Source organism: Poecilia formosa, unplaced genomic scaffold (genome assembly GCF_000485575.1).
Source record: "Poecilia formosa unplaced genomic scaffold, Poecilia_formosa-5.1.2 Scaffold216, whole genome shotgun sequence".
NCBI classification, from domain to species: domain Eukaryota; kingdom Metazoa; phylum Chordata; class Actinopteri; order Cyprinodontiformes; family Poeciliidae; genus Poecilia; species Poecilia formosa.
This window is the reverse complement of record NW_006800155.1, coordinates 950,706-963,152: the sequence shown is the minus strand read 5'-3', so window position 1 is coordinate 963,152 and position 12,447 is coordinate 950,706. Positions and strand designations below refer to the sequence as shown.

The window sequence follows — 12,447 nt, the reverse complement described above, 5'->3', positions numbered from 1 at the left end:
GCGCTGAGCAGGCGCTGAGCAGACGCTGAGCAGACGCAGAGCAGGCGCTGAGCAGGCGCTGAGCAGGCGCTGAGCAGGCGCTGAGCAGGCGCTGAGCAGACGCTGAGCAGACGCAGAGCAGGCGCTGAGCAGGCGCAGAGCAGGCGCTGAGCAGGCGCTGAGCAGGCGCTGAGCAGACGCTGAGCAGACGCAGAGCAGGCGCTGAGCAGACGCTGTGCAGACGCTGTGCAGACGCTGAGCAGACGCTGAGCAGACGCAGAGCAGGCGCTGAGCAGGCGCTGAGCAGACGCAGAGCAGACGCAGAGCAGACGCAGAGCAGAGGTTGAGCAGGCGCTGAGCAGAGGCTGAGCAGAGGCTGAGCAGAGGCTGAGCAGAGGCTGAGCAGACGCAGAGCAGACGCAGAGCAGACGCAGAGCAGACGCAGAGCAGACGCAGAGCAGACGCTGAGCAGACGCAGAGCAGGCGCAGAGCAGGCGCTGAGCAGACGCTGAGCAGGCGCTGAGCAGACGCTGAGCAGACGCTGAGCAGACGCTGAGCAGACGCAGAGCAGGCGCTGAGCAGGCGCTGTGCAGACGCTGTGCAAACGCTGTGCAGACGCTGTGCAGACGCTGAGCAGACGCTGAGCAGACGCTGAGCAGACGCTGAGCAGAGGCTGAGCAGAGGCTGAGCCAATTATCCAATCCCACAGCATGATACCGCCTCAACAAAACCAAACCAAGGCAGAAACTTAGTTTGGAACATCGTCACACTGCAAAAACACAAAATCTATCCAAATATTTTGGTGCAGTTTGTGGTCCAAATATCTTATTACACTTTAAAAATACAAAACTAACTTACAAGTAACCTTTCAGCAGCGTATAGATGTTTGTTTTAAGTCAATAATTCCTTAATATTGATGAAAAAGTATAGTTATAAGGGAAATAATCTGCCAGGGGAGCAAGACATTTTTACCATATTATAAGTTAAAATGTCTTGGCAGATTATTCACTTATAACTTAAGTTTTTATTATTAATGCTAAAATAAAATATAATATAGTATCCTTTATTGATCTCAAGGGGAAATTACTTATTAGTTGACAAGCTCCTCCATCCATGGTGTTAAATATTAATAACACAAATATAACCATAAGCTATAAAATTCATAAAATATATATAATGGAGTGATGTAAGTAATTAATTAATTTAGTAAAATAATAAGTAGAAAAAATGAAAGAGGAATTATTGCCTTAAAACAAGCTCCTATATTGTGCTGAAAAATTACTTTTAAATTAGTTTTTTCTTATTTCAAATGTTTCTAGATATTTGCACTAGAAACTTTCTCAGAAGTCCTTGTCTTGATTTTGTGTTTTTGCAGTGCAGTTCTAAGGTTTGGTCCTGATTTTGGCCCAGATGCAGCAGTAAATCCACAGCTGGATTTTATTAGCAGTGGAACAACAACACCAAACCAGTTTCCCATAGAAACCAGTTTGCTGCTGGTTTTTCTTCCAGACCACCTGTTGTCCGGTCCGGTCCGGTCCGGTTCGGTTCTCGCCTGTTTTCACGGCTCAACTGGGTCTGTAAATGGGTTTCGTGGGGGTGTTGGTGGTTGCTAAGCGACCGGCACACGGAGGCGGCTGTAGATGAAGCTGATCATAACAACAACGCTCCACCCTCTCTCTCTCCCTGCTGGGTTGGTGTTTAGGGGCGATCAGCAGCAACATGGCCGCTCCCTCAGAGCGCTGCGCCCGCCGCGACTCTTCCTGCTGCTCAGACCGTCTGGCAGCTGCTGCTGTTTCTGCTCAGGTCACATGACTCAGGGAAAGCAGACGCCACATGTGGCTTGGCTGAGAGGGGCTGACACGTCAGGAGGAAGAGGAGGAGGAGGAAGAGGAAGATGGCGGCGGTCCCAGTTGCCACGGCGTTCCCAGATGTGATTACAGGACAGACAGATGTTTTCTACTCCAGGGATGAAATAGAAACAGCTGAGACTCTGAGTCTGGTTGGTGGGAATTTACTGAGAGGGAACTGATGACTGGACCTAAAGCTTGGCCGGGTTCTGCTGAGTAGAACCGGGTCAGAACCAACCAGACTCTGATCATGGAGGCCTTTTATTGGAGAATAATGGAAGTGTAAATTCTGACACGTTGCCACAAATATTTAGACACAATGTCCAACAACAAAGGACAAAATGAAGGAAAAATGGAAAAGAGAAAAGAGGAGAAAATAAAGACAAAAGGAGAAAAAGTAGAACGGGAAAAAAGGAAAAATGACAAGAGAAAACATTGGAAAAACAAAGCAAAAGAAAAAATGAAAAAAGCAGGAAAGAAAAGAAAAAGGGAGGAATTTAATAAGGAAAATAGGAGAAGAAAGGATAAAGGAAGGGGACAAAAAATTTAAAAAGAAAAAAGAGGAGAATATCAAGGAAAGAGAGAAAGGGAGAAAGTGGAAAAAAGACAAGATGAAGAAACAAATTATAAAAAAGAAAAACAGGAAAAAACAAAAAGGATGAACAATTAGAAAACAGAAAAAGGAGAGAAAAAAAGCAGAAAAATAGAGGAGGGGGGAATAAGGAAAAAAAGGTGAGGTTGATTATTGGAAGCAGGTGAGACGGTTCATTTCTAATCACTTGTTGCAGAAAAAGGTCTTCAGGCGTTAAACTATGTGGAAGGACGATCTCTCCTTTATTTCCTGGGATTCCTGATCTGGACCTGGACCGGGTCTGAGTTCTGCTGGTCAGATGAACAGCCAGTCAGTCTGATCCTGTCCTCCTCTGTCTCCCCCTGCTGGCCGGAGGTGGAAGCGGCGATATGAAAGGATTCTGTTGTTGGTGTGCAGCTGTCCTCGTCTGAATCAGTCCTTCATTGTTCCGCTACAGACACGTCCATTCATCAGGAGCTGGACGTGTCCTCATCAGCATGCAGGGAGCTCTGGTGTCTCCGTCCAGAACCGTTTGGGTTTCAGCTCCTGTCTGTCTGTCCTCAGCAGGAGGACGAGGACTCGCCGTGTCCACAGCGCCCCCCGGCGGCAGGGAGGAGGAAGAACCTGGAGTTTGAGCCTTTGTCCACCACCGCTCTGATTCTGGAGGACCGGCCGTCGTGAGTCCCGCCAAAACCGTCCCGGGTCGCCATGACAACGGTCTGGCCAGCTGACTGTCCTCTGTCTGTCCCCAGGAACCTGCCGGCCAAGTCCCTGGAGGAGACGCAGAGACACAAGCTGGAGTACGAGGAGATGGTGGCAGGAGCCAAGAGGAGAGGTGAGCTCTGACCCCCAGGACGCTCTGGTGCAGCGCCCTGACCTCTGACCCCCAGGACGCTCTGGTGCAGAGCCCTGACCTCTGACCTCTTGTCTCCAGAGATGAAGGACGCCCAGAAGAAGAAGCGCCAGATGAAGGAGAGACACCGGCAGGAGGACAGCATCTCCAACGCCATGGTGGTCTGGAACACCGAGATCCTGCCGCACTGGGACGCCATGTAGGTTCTCCGGGGTCAGGGGTCAGTGGGGTCAGTGGGGTCAGGGGTCAGCAGCTCACCCTGTGTGTGTTCAGGAAGGGGACGAGGCGCGTCCGGGACCTCTGGTGGCAGGGCCTTCCTCCTGGAGTCCGAGGACGAGTCTGGAGCCTGGCCATCGGCAACGAGCTCAACATCACAGCAGGTACCGACCCGGGTCTGGGTTCTGGTTCTGGGTTCTGTTTGCTCCTCTCTGGTTCTGGGTCTCTAAGGCCCGGTTCTGGTTGTCTCTGTAGAACTGTATGAGATCTTCCTGTCCAGAGCCAAGGAGAAGTGGAGGAGCTACAGCGAGACAAGCTCGGTCAACGACAACGAGAGCGGTACCGGTCCTGGTTCTGAAGGTTCTGTTCTGACCTGGGTCGGCGGGCCGGCTCATCCCGGTTTGTTCTGTTTCTCTGCAGACGGAGGAGCGTCTCTGGCGGACCGGGAGTCCAGTCTGGACCTCATCAAGCTGGACATCTCCAGAACCTTCCCGTCTCTCTTCATCTTCCAGAAGGTACCGGACCTGCAGCGGCGCCGCCGGGCCCGGTTTGCTCTGACCCGTTTGTGTTCTGTCCGCAGGGCGGGCCGTACCACGACCTGCTGCACAGCGTGCTGGGAGCCTACACCTGCTACCGACCTGACATCGGCTACGTGAGTCCGCCCTTCAGAACCGCCCCGGATCGGTTCTGACGGGCTCCACGGCCGCTCTGTGTGTCCCGACCCAGTCCAACCCGGTTCTGTGTGTTGCAGGTCCAGGGCATGTCGTTCATCGCCGCCGTGTTGATCCTGAACCTGGAGGAAGCCGAAGCCTTCATCACCTTCGCCAACCTCCTCAACAAGCCGTGTCAGATGGCCTTTTTCAGGGTGGACCACGAGCTGGTGAGGAGACGGTTACCATGGAGACCACCAGAGCGACACCAGAGCATCACGAGACCCCCAGCAGAACCACAGCAGAACCTCGCTGACCCGTCTCTCTCTGTCCCTCCAGATGCTGAAGTATTTCGCCGCCTTCGAGATTTTCTTTGAGGAGAATCTTCCTCGACTCTTCAGCCACTTCCAGACCAACAGCCTGACCCCTGACCTCTACCTGATCGACTGGTGAGGGCTTTGATTTTCAATAAATATACTTGTATATACATTTATTTGCTTTTTCAAATTAAAAAAATTTTTTAAATTTTTTTTTTTTAAACTTTTTTATTGCTTTTTTTTCAAAAAGTTTTGAAATATTTTTAACATTTTAAAAATATATTAAAACTTTTTTCAATCTAGTTTTTAAACATTTTTTTAAAATATATTTTTTCAACTTATTTCTCCCTAAAAATATCAGACAGTATATTTTTCCAGAACAAAAGAATATTTAAAATGATATATTATTGAAATATATAATAAACCTTTATAAAAGATTTTGAAAAGAATAAAATTGAAACTGAAATGATTATTATTATTTTTAATGTGTATAATTTTTCCCTGCCTGGTCCGTCCAGGATCTTCACGCTGTACAGTAAGTCTCTCCCGCTGGACGTGGCGTGCCGGGTTTGGGACGTGTTCTGCCGGGACGGCGAGGAGAGCCTGTTCCGGACCGGCCTGGGGATCCTGCGCCTCTTCGAGGACGTCCTGCTGCAGATGGACTTCATCCACATCGCCCAGTTCCTCACGCGTCTCCCCGACGACCTGCAGCCGCACACGCTGTTCACCGCCATGGCCAACACGCACATGATCAGCCGGAACCGCCGCTGGGCCCAGGTCCGCTCCCACTCCCGCAGAATCACTCCGGAGCCGCTTCCTGTGTAACTTCCTGCTTCCTGTCTGCAGGTGTTCTCCGCTGTGATGAAGGACGGGAACGTCAGAGAGGCGGAGAAGTCCGGCAGCCCGGCTCTGAGGAGCTAACGCCGCCCCAACATGGAGCCGAGAGACGGCTGGACTTTCTGGTGCTCCCTCTGCTGGCCGGGAGGGGAACCGCTCCAGAACCTCTCCGGTCCAGTTCCTCTCCACTTCCTGGATCAGCTGAAGCAGTATTTATCCCAGATGAAGGATTCAGACGTGTCAGAATGTGCTGCATGCTTCCTCTGGATCCAGATTTCCTTTCAGCACTTTATTCCTGCACAACCCAGCGGAACCGACCCAACGGGCCGCTCTGGTTCTGTTTACCCGCCTGCTGGTCGCCTTCCAGGAGTAAAACTGTGAGCTCCTCCTGCACCAGCACCCAGAGGTCAGCAGCAGGGTTGACCCTGAGATCATGTGACTCAGCGACGATGAAGAAGCAGAAGTACTGAGGAAGAGCGACAGGAAGCTGAAGTTACACCTTTTAGTCATAAATATCGTTAAAAACCCAAACGGACCCGACCCAGGAGCTCTGATGGTTTTAGTCCCATCAGCAGGTCAGATGCTGAAAAATCCGATTTTTTTCCCGTTCATTAAACGCATCACATTCCGTGGTGCCCAACATTCCCACCGAGTCCAAAACACTCCTACCTCTCCTGGTCCTGGTTCTGGTTCTGGTTCTGGTTCTGGTCCTGGTCCTGGTCCTGGTCCTGGTCCTGGTTCTGGTTCTGGTCAGGTTTCTCTTTCTGGTTCTGTTCTGGTTCTGGTCAGGTTTCTGTTTCTGGTCCTAGTCCTGGTTCTGGTTCTGGTCAGGTTTCTCTTTCTGGTCAGGTTTCTGTTTCTGGTCCTGGTTCTGGTTCTGGTCGGCACTGTGGTTCCTCTCCGGTCCGTTTCCTCCGTGGTTCCTTTTCGCTCTCTGAACCCAAACGTCGGTCGGGTTTCATCACCTCCACGGTCCGACCCCACGCTGGGAACAGGGTGGACCAGATCGGACCAGCAGAACCGCCTGGCCCGACTGTGAGGAACGTTAGAATCCAAGGTGAAGATCCAAACCGGTTCCTGTTCACATTAAAACACATCCTCACATGTTGACCTTTGACCTTTTCACACCTGGGGAGCATCAGAGGAAGAGTTGATGTTTCCAGGAACATGTCGGTGGTTCTAGTTCTGGTTCCGTTTGGAGGTACAGAACCCAGAACCTAGTTGCTCAACACTAGAAGCTTCAGGCAGGAAGTGGTTCTTTCAAAATAAAACTCGACCAAAGTGTGAATCTTTACGTATCAGAATCTGGATCGACCCGCTTCGTGTTGGTTCCGGATGAAGCTTTGGGTACAACACTAACCCGACCGGACGGACCTTCGGTACCGGCAGCAGACGCTCCGACGTTAAAGTATTAAACTGCTTCCTGATCCAAACGCTGTAAATTATTAAATTATTCAAATGAAACTAAAATGGATTAAAAACTACAAAGATTTTCTACCAGTTTGGAAAATAACCGATCCGGTTCTGGTTCTGGTCTCTGCTTGTGTTTCACTAACCGGATCCACTTTCTCTCCCACGTCGACGTCAAACTGAACTTATTCCATCAACATGTTTTATTATTTAAACGTTTCAGCTGTTTTATATTTTACTCTTATTTAGCTTCTCTGTTTCACTTCAGTGTTTTTTCCCATAATGCCTTACAGTTGATGTAAATAAACTGTAAAAATGTTCTTTTTCATATGACGCCACTAGTCTGATGTGTAAATAAATATCTAAGCAACCTGACTCTGGACTGGCCTCCATCAGCCAAAACATTATGACCACCAACATTCCCACTTGGGTTCACAAAAAACTCAATAAAAGGCCTCAAAAAAAAAAAGAAAAATGGCTCTGCTCTCTTTGGTTTAGTAAATGTAAATGTTGCCCAACTAAAATATGAATTAAATTATGTTTATTAATACAACACAAAAGTCATTTTAATACAATCCCAAACAGTTCAGTAATCAAAGTAGTTTAAAACGTTTCTATCAAAGGAAACCCAGCAGCGCTAACTCCTCCTGGACCAGCAGGGGGCGACATCTGACAATGGCTTGTGACTTTACATCAATCCGCCTTAATTAGAATCCATGTGGTGACAGTAGAGAGTAAAAACTCATTTAGCAGGAAGGAACTTGGCTTCAGTTCTATTATTTTTCATTTCGGTAAATAATTTCCCTTCTTTTCACCCTCAGTCATAATTTTACTCCAGTTGCTCCTCATTTTTTGCTCTTGTGTTTTCTGCTGCGTTCACAAACACTCATTATCTTTTGTTCTGTTTGTTTCCAAAGTTAGATTTGGAGAATGTGAGAAGTGCAGCAGTTTGTAGAGAAGTCGGTTTGCTTGTTACCAAACACCAGCAGGGTGCAGTGCGCAGCTGCTGCCACAAGGTGGAGCCAGAGGACCTGCTTTAAGTCTCCTTCACTGTTCTGCTGCTTCTCTGCTGCTAAGCTATGAATGAATGAAATAGTTCAGAGCAGGAACTGGGAGATGTTTCCCTTTCTTTCATTTTTACTCAGTTCTTGTTTTCCAGCCCACTGAACAAAAGTATCTTCGTTCTCAGGTTGTCGTGTTACTAGAATAATAGTTTCTTCTGAGAGAAACTACAGAAGTCGACACGTCTCGGTTTGAGTTCTTCTGATCTAATTAAGACAAACTCGTCACTGGAGAGCTGAGCTGCTAACCTCAGCTGGCTGCAGATCTCTCTCTCCACGCTGATTCAAACGGCGTGTGAAGACCCCGCGGCGGCAGGTTCCCTCACCCGGGGGCCTCAGGTATTTCCGAGGCCAGTGGAGGACGAGGAGTGGGGCCGACATGGGGCCTGGGAAGCTATTTGGCAGCCGTCTGAGGTCTTTCCTGAAGAGGCGGGCCAGAGAGGAAGAAGGAGCCCAGCAGGGCCCCTGAGGGCCTCTGAGATGCCCCAGCAGGAGGCGGGAGGTCAGGGCAAAGGAGAGCTGCCTGGCATGGAGCGGATGAGGGTAAGAAAGCAGAACAGACCCAGCGGAGGGGAAACCTGACGGGTGTTTTCACACCACTTAATGAACTCAGCACAGGTTTGTGATGGATCATCAACGCCTTGTTTGTTTACAAGTCATTTTCCCAAGTCACATCTCAAGTCTTTCTCAGCAGGTCAGGCTGGAAGTCGTTTAGGGACAAGTGTCAAGACTTTGATAATAAAGTCTGTTTCAGGTCCCGGTCTTTACCTGCAAAAGACTGAAGGCTTTGAAACGAAAGGCCAAGTGAAGCTTCAAGTCTTAAAAACGAGTCGTATTTTGCTCAAACTCAAGTCTGCTGTTTTTCAGGGGTTGTTCTAACTCCGGTCTCAAATATTTTGCCACAGGTCCAAGTCAAACACAAGTCAATCCAAGACATTTCAAGTCAAGTGTCAAGTCTTTGAGGGGCAAATCCAAGTCAAATGTTTCACCTACAGTCAAGTCTCAAATCCTTAGAATGTTAATCCAAATCAGGTCTCAAGTCTTTGGCGATAAAGTCCAAGTAAAGTGTCAAGTGTTTTTCTCTAACTCAGAGGAGTAACATCTATTCAAGCTTTATTCAAATCAAGGCAAGTCGAAAGTCAGGCTTCGAGTTTTTAATCCCAAATCCAAGTCAAGACCTTCAGGATGTCCTGAGATTCTGGTCCCAGGTTGCAGAAACAAAACGTGGCGGCTTTCATCACTGAATTTGTGTCGAAGTCTTGATGGACTTGCTCTAACTTTCCCCTGACCTGTGGCCTGATGCCGATCGGGTCTCATTCTGGTGTAAGGAAGAGATGAAACCAGAGAATCTTTTCTGCATCAGCTGAAAGAACCGTCTCCTCTGCTGCTGGACCGTTACGGTCAGAGGAAGTTTAACTTTTCTCTGTGAGGATGAAACAGAGGAGCTGAACAGAGAGAACCAGGTGTAGACTCGGCTGGTCAACACGCCGTTTCCTGTCCTGTGGGACGTCTGGGAGCCTTATTGATGACTGGATCACTCATCTCTCCTACTAAACTCTTTATTCTTTCAGTTCAGTCTTTTCTTCTCCACTCATCACGTCTGCATCTTAAATCTCTGCAGACGTCCACAGAGTTCAAACTCTAATTCAGGCAGTAATGGATGATTCCTGATGTGTTTATTGCATTTTCATCAACCTGAGATCATTTCATTTGAGATATCTCCAGTTCTCTTAAATCTGCTTCATTTCTTTTGTGAATTTTCCTTCCATTCTTAGACTCCAATTTATTAAAAAATTAATTTCTAACATGGGTTTTATTGGAATATGAGGTGACAGACGACACAAAGTGGTGGCGAAGTGGATGAAGGTGATCTCTGGTTTTCTAATTCCAGCCTCCTGAGTCAAAACTTTCTAAAAGCTCCACTAGTTTCAGGTCTTTTTGTCTCCTGCATCTTGAACGTCTTTAAACTGATGGTTTAGTTTAACTCAGATTAGATGGAGAACATCGACGGACATCAGCTTCCAAGTCTTTCCCCCGACTCTTAGATTTAAATGCCATGCTGGTGCTTTAGCGTTAGCTGCCACTAAATGTTATGTTGGTAAAGCACATTAGATTTAGTGGAAGTATTCTTTATGATTAGTGATTAAAAGTTAGTGTGGAGAACTTTTTAATGAGTAAGTTATGGTATAACCCTAATCCTGACCTCATCAGTTATCATAGTTCTCCTACTTTAAGGCCACCAGCCTCTGAAACAAAAACATATTCTGATTCTTCATTAAATCATTGGTCTAACATTGACATTAAAAGCCAACAATCATGGAGCAAAGAGGGCGATCCAGTCCGTCACTGATCAAATCAGGGATTTTTACATGATTAAATTCATCATCATAATTAAAACCTGCAGTTTATCTGCCATTGATCGGGTTTGGATGCAGTTTTAAATCACATTCCATCTCTCTGGAGGTGATGTTTCTTCTTTTTCCAACCCGTTTTCTCTTCTGTGCTTCTCAAAGAAAACCATTTGGGCTGCAGACGGAGGTGAAAAGGTCTGAGAGGGGTTACACCTCTCAGAGCTTCCTGCGGCGGCAGGAACTCAAGCCGGTTTCCCATTAGGTCAGTGGCCCCCGAGGGCCGATCCTCTTTAGCTCTCCTTTCACTCCTCGTAGAGCGGAAACCGACGGGTCGGACGGAGGGAAAGCTGCGGCGCCGAGTTGCAATTAGATGCTCCATTATATAAAAGCATATTCAGATAACAGGGGCACCAATGAGGTCAGTACGTGCCCTTTGTTGTGGGAATAATGAGTTTTTTAATAAAACAAAAAATGCCCCCTTCGTTATTGTAATGACCTAATGAGTGTGCCAGTGGCGCGGGGCCATGTTGGTGGGAAAGTCCCGCGGTCGGAGCATCTCTCTGTCCTCTCGCTGCACCTGCATCCCCCCGGAGCCGCCCCGTGATTTCTGGACCTCCAGTGTTTGTGTTCAGGCTCAGAACCAAACGAGTGTTTAATTACCATAAAATGCTGCGGGCATGTAGCCCTACGACACAATGAATGGCAACATAGAGCTCATTGAGGTTATCAACGAGGGGCCCAGTGGTCAATTGGGTCATTGATTTGGATTGTTTGACAGACCTGGAGCCAAGGCCGCAGGAACAAGCAAAGTTCAAAAATCCCCCTCAGTTGAATCGAGAAGTTTGTCACAGAATCTGTTGGAAGGGGCTGTCAGCAGCGATTAGGGGGCATGAAAGGGCTCAGCGATCAAACGGGCTCCGGCCCAGCGCTGCACATTTAATTACAATTTGCATGTCTTTGTTCCTGACCCCTCAGCAGGCATGATCTGATTACAAGGGTGAACAGTTAGCACCGAGGGAAACTCGCGGCATATTTCTCTAACCAAACTCCTGCGTGTTTGAAGGTGGACTTTCAGGGTCGGAGGTAAACTTCGCACATCGCCAGAGCCGCTACCTTCCTCCTGCTTTCTGCTTCGTCCCCAACTCCCACTGCATTCTGGGAGTTCACTGAGCTGGGGGGAACGTAGGGTGCCCACCGGCTCATTAACTGGGAGGCACAGCGCCCTTTGACCCCTATGATGCAGGGTGACAGGGCAGACGAGACGAGGCGATTGGCTGGCAGCTTCAGCGGTTGAATGTGCCACCAGTGGTGTTCCAGAGAGGAAAAGGGCAGCGAGGAACAAAACGCCGCAAACCCAACTTTTCCTTCACGTCTCGCATCTCTACGCCTTCATTAAATCACGTCTTTCACTGACCTCACAGCTTCACCTTCAGGCTTCACAGATTAATTATTATCTGTGAAATAATCATTTTACAGATACATAAAATAAACTGATGGTTTCTTAGTTTATTTTATGGTTTATGTTTTACAAAAAGTCAGAAAATATGTGTTTAATAATAATAATAATATATATTCAATGTTTATAATTTAAACCATAAAAGGACCATTTATAATTTTTTGAAAATGTAAGTTTTCCTTTGTAAAATGTAATAAAGTTGTACTTTGGTGAAGATTAATGGAAGATTAACCCAAAACACTGAAACATAACATAACATAACATAACATAACATAACATAACATAACATAACATATGTTATGTTATGTTATGTGGATAAAATAGATTTATGTTAAACATCTTGGATTTTCCTTTTGAACACATAAAGTTGATTCCAGAAGTTTTTATTCACCAAATAAAACTACACACACATTGTTTCTCTAAATCACTAAAAAAATGTTCTGATCAAGTTTTCTGGCATTTGGCAAGTAGAAATAATTTTGGTAATTACAACTAATCTAAAAGACAGAGAAGAAGAAGTTTGGTCTGATTTAAGTTTGTATTAATAGTTTGTTTAGTTATTTATGCATAATATAATATATACCAGTGTGACACAAAGTGCTTTATAGACATTTAATCTCTAAACTCTGACAATAAATGATCAAAAATAATCAAAGAAGACATAAAATTATAATTGTTGGTAAGTAAATAAATAATACTAGTAACTAAAATCTATTGTGTAATTAAAACTAGATCAACTGACAAGATTAAACTTGGATATTGTCCAGTATTGAAAAGTTATAAAGATAATTATAAATTATAATTATAAATATAATTTTAAATAATTAAATTCACAAATTTACAGCAGCAAGATGAAGTTATTCTCTGACATTGTAAAGTCAGAAATTTGTAAGAAAAAT

At 46.4% G+C, this 12,447-nt stretch overlaps 1 protein-coding gene and 1 long non-coding RNA gene across 4 annotated transcripts in view; one reads left to right on the top strand and one right to left on the bottom strand.

Annotated features, from left to right (window-relative positions):
- Positions 1–5,772, top strand: part of tbc1d12a (TBC1 domain family, member 12a) — an 11,882-nt gene extending 6,110 nt beyond the window's left edge. Inside the window, exons 3-13 of one of the 2 annotated variants that reach the window (XM_007568024.2) lie at positions 2,965–3,074; positions 3,150–3,232; positions 3,332–3,449; positions 3,524–3,630; positions 3,722–3,805; positions 3,887–3,981; positions 4,047–4,118; positions 4,218–4,346; positions 4,456–4,565; positions 4,952–5,210; positions 5,280–5,772. In XM_007568024.2, the coding sequence (XP_007568086.1) occupies positions 2,965–3,074; positions 3,150–3,232; positions 3,332–3,449; positions 3,524–3,630; positions 3,722–3,805; positions 3,887–3,981; positions 4,047–4,118; positions 4,218–4,346; positions 4,456–4,565; positions 4,952–5,210; positions 5,280–5,354 (1,242 nt within the window). In that variant the 3' untranslated portion in view covers positions 5,355–5,772. Of the gene's footprint in view, positions 1–2,961; positions 3,075–3,149; positions 3,233–3,331; positions 3,450–3,523; positions 3,631–3,721; positions 3,806–3,886; positions 3,982–4,046; positions 4,119–4,217; positions 4,347–4,455; positions 4,566–4,951; positions 5,211–5,279 lie in introns of both variants that reach the window. The other variant, XM_007568023.2, reaches the window with a different exon arrangement.
- Positions 5,773–5,873: 101 nt separating this feature from the next.
- Positions 5,874–12,447, bottom strand: part of LOC107838145 (uncharacterized) — a 16,649-nt gene continuing 10,075 nt past the window's right edge. The window contains exon 3 of one of the 2 annotated variants that reach the window (XR_001664198.1): positions 5,874–5,968. This is a non-coding gene — a long non-coding RNA (uncharacterized LOC107838145). Of the gene's footprint in view, positions 5,981–12,447 lie in introns of both variants that reach the window. The other variant, XR_001664197.1, reaches the window with a different exon arrangement.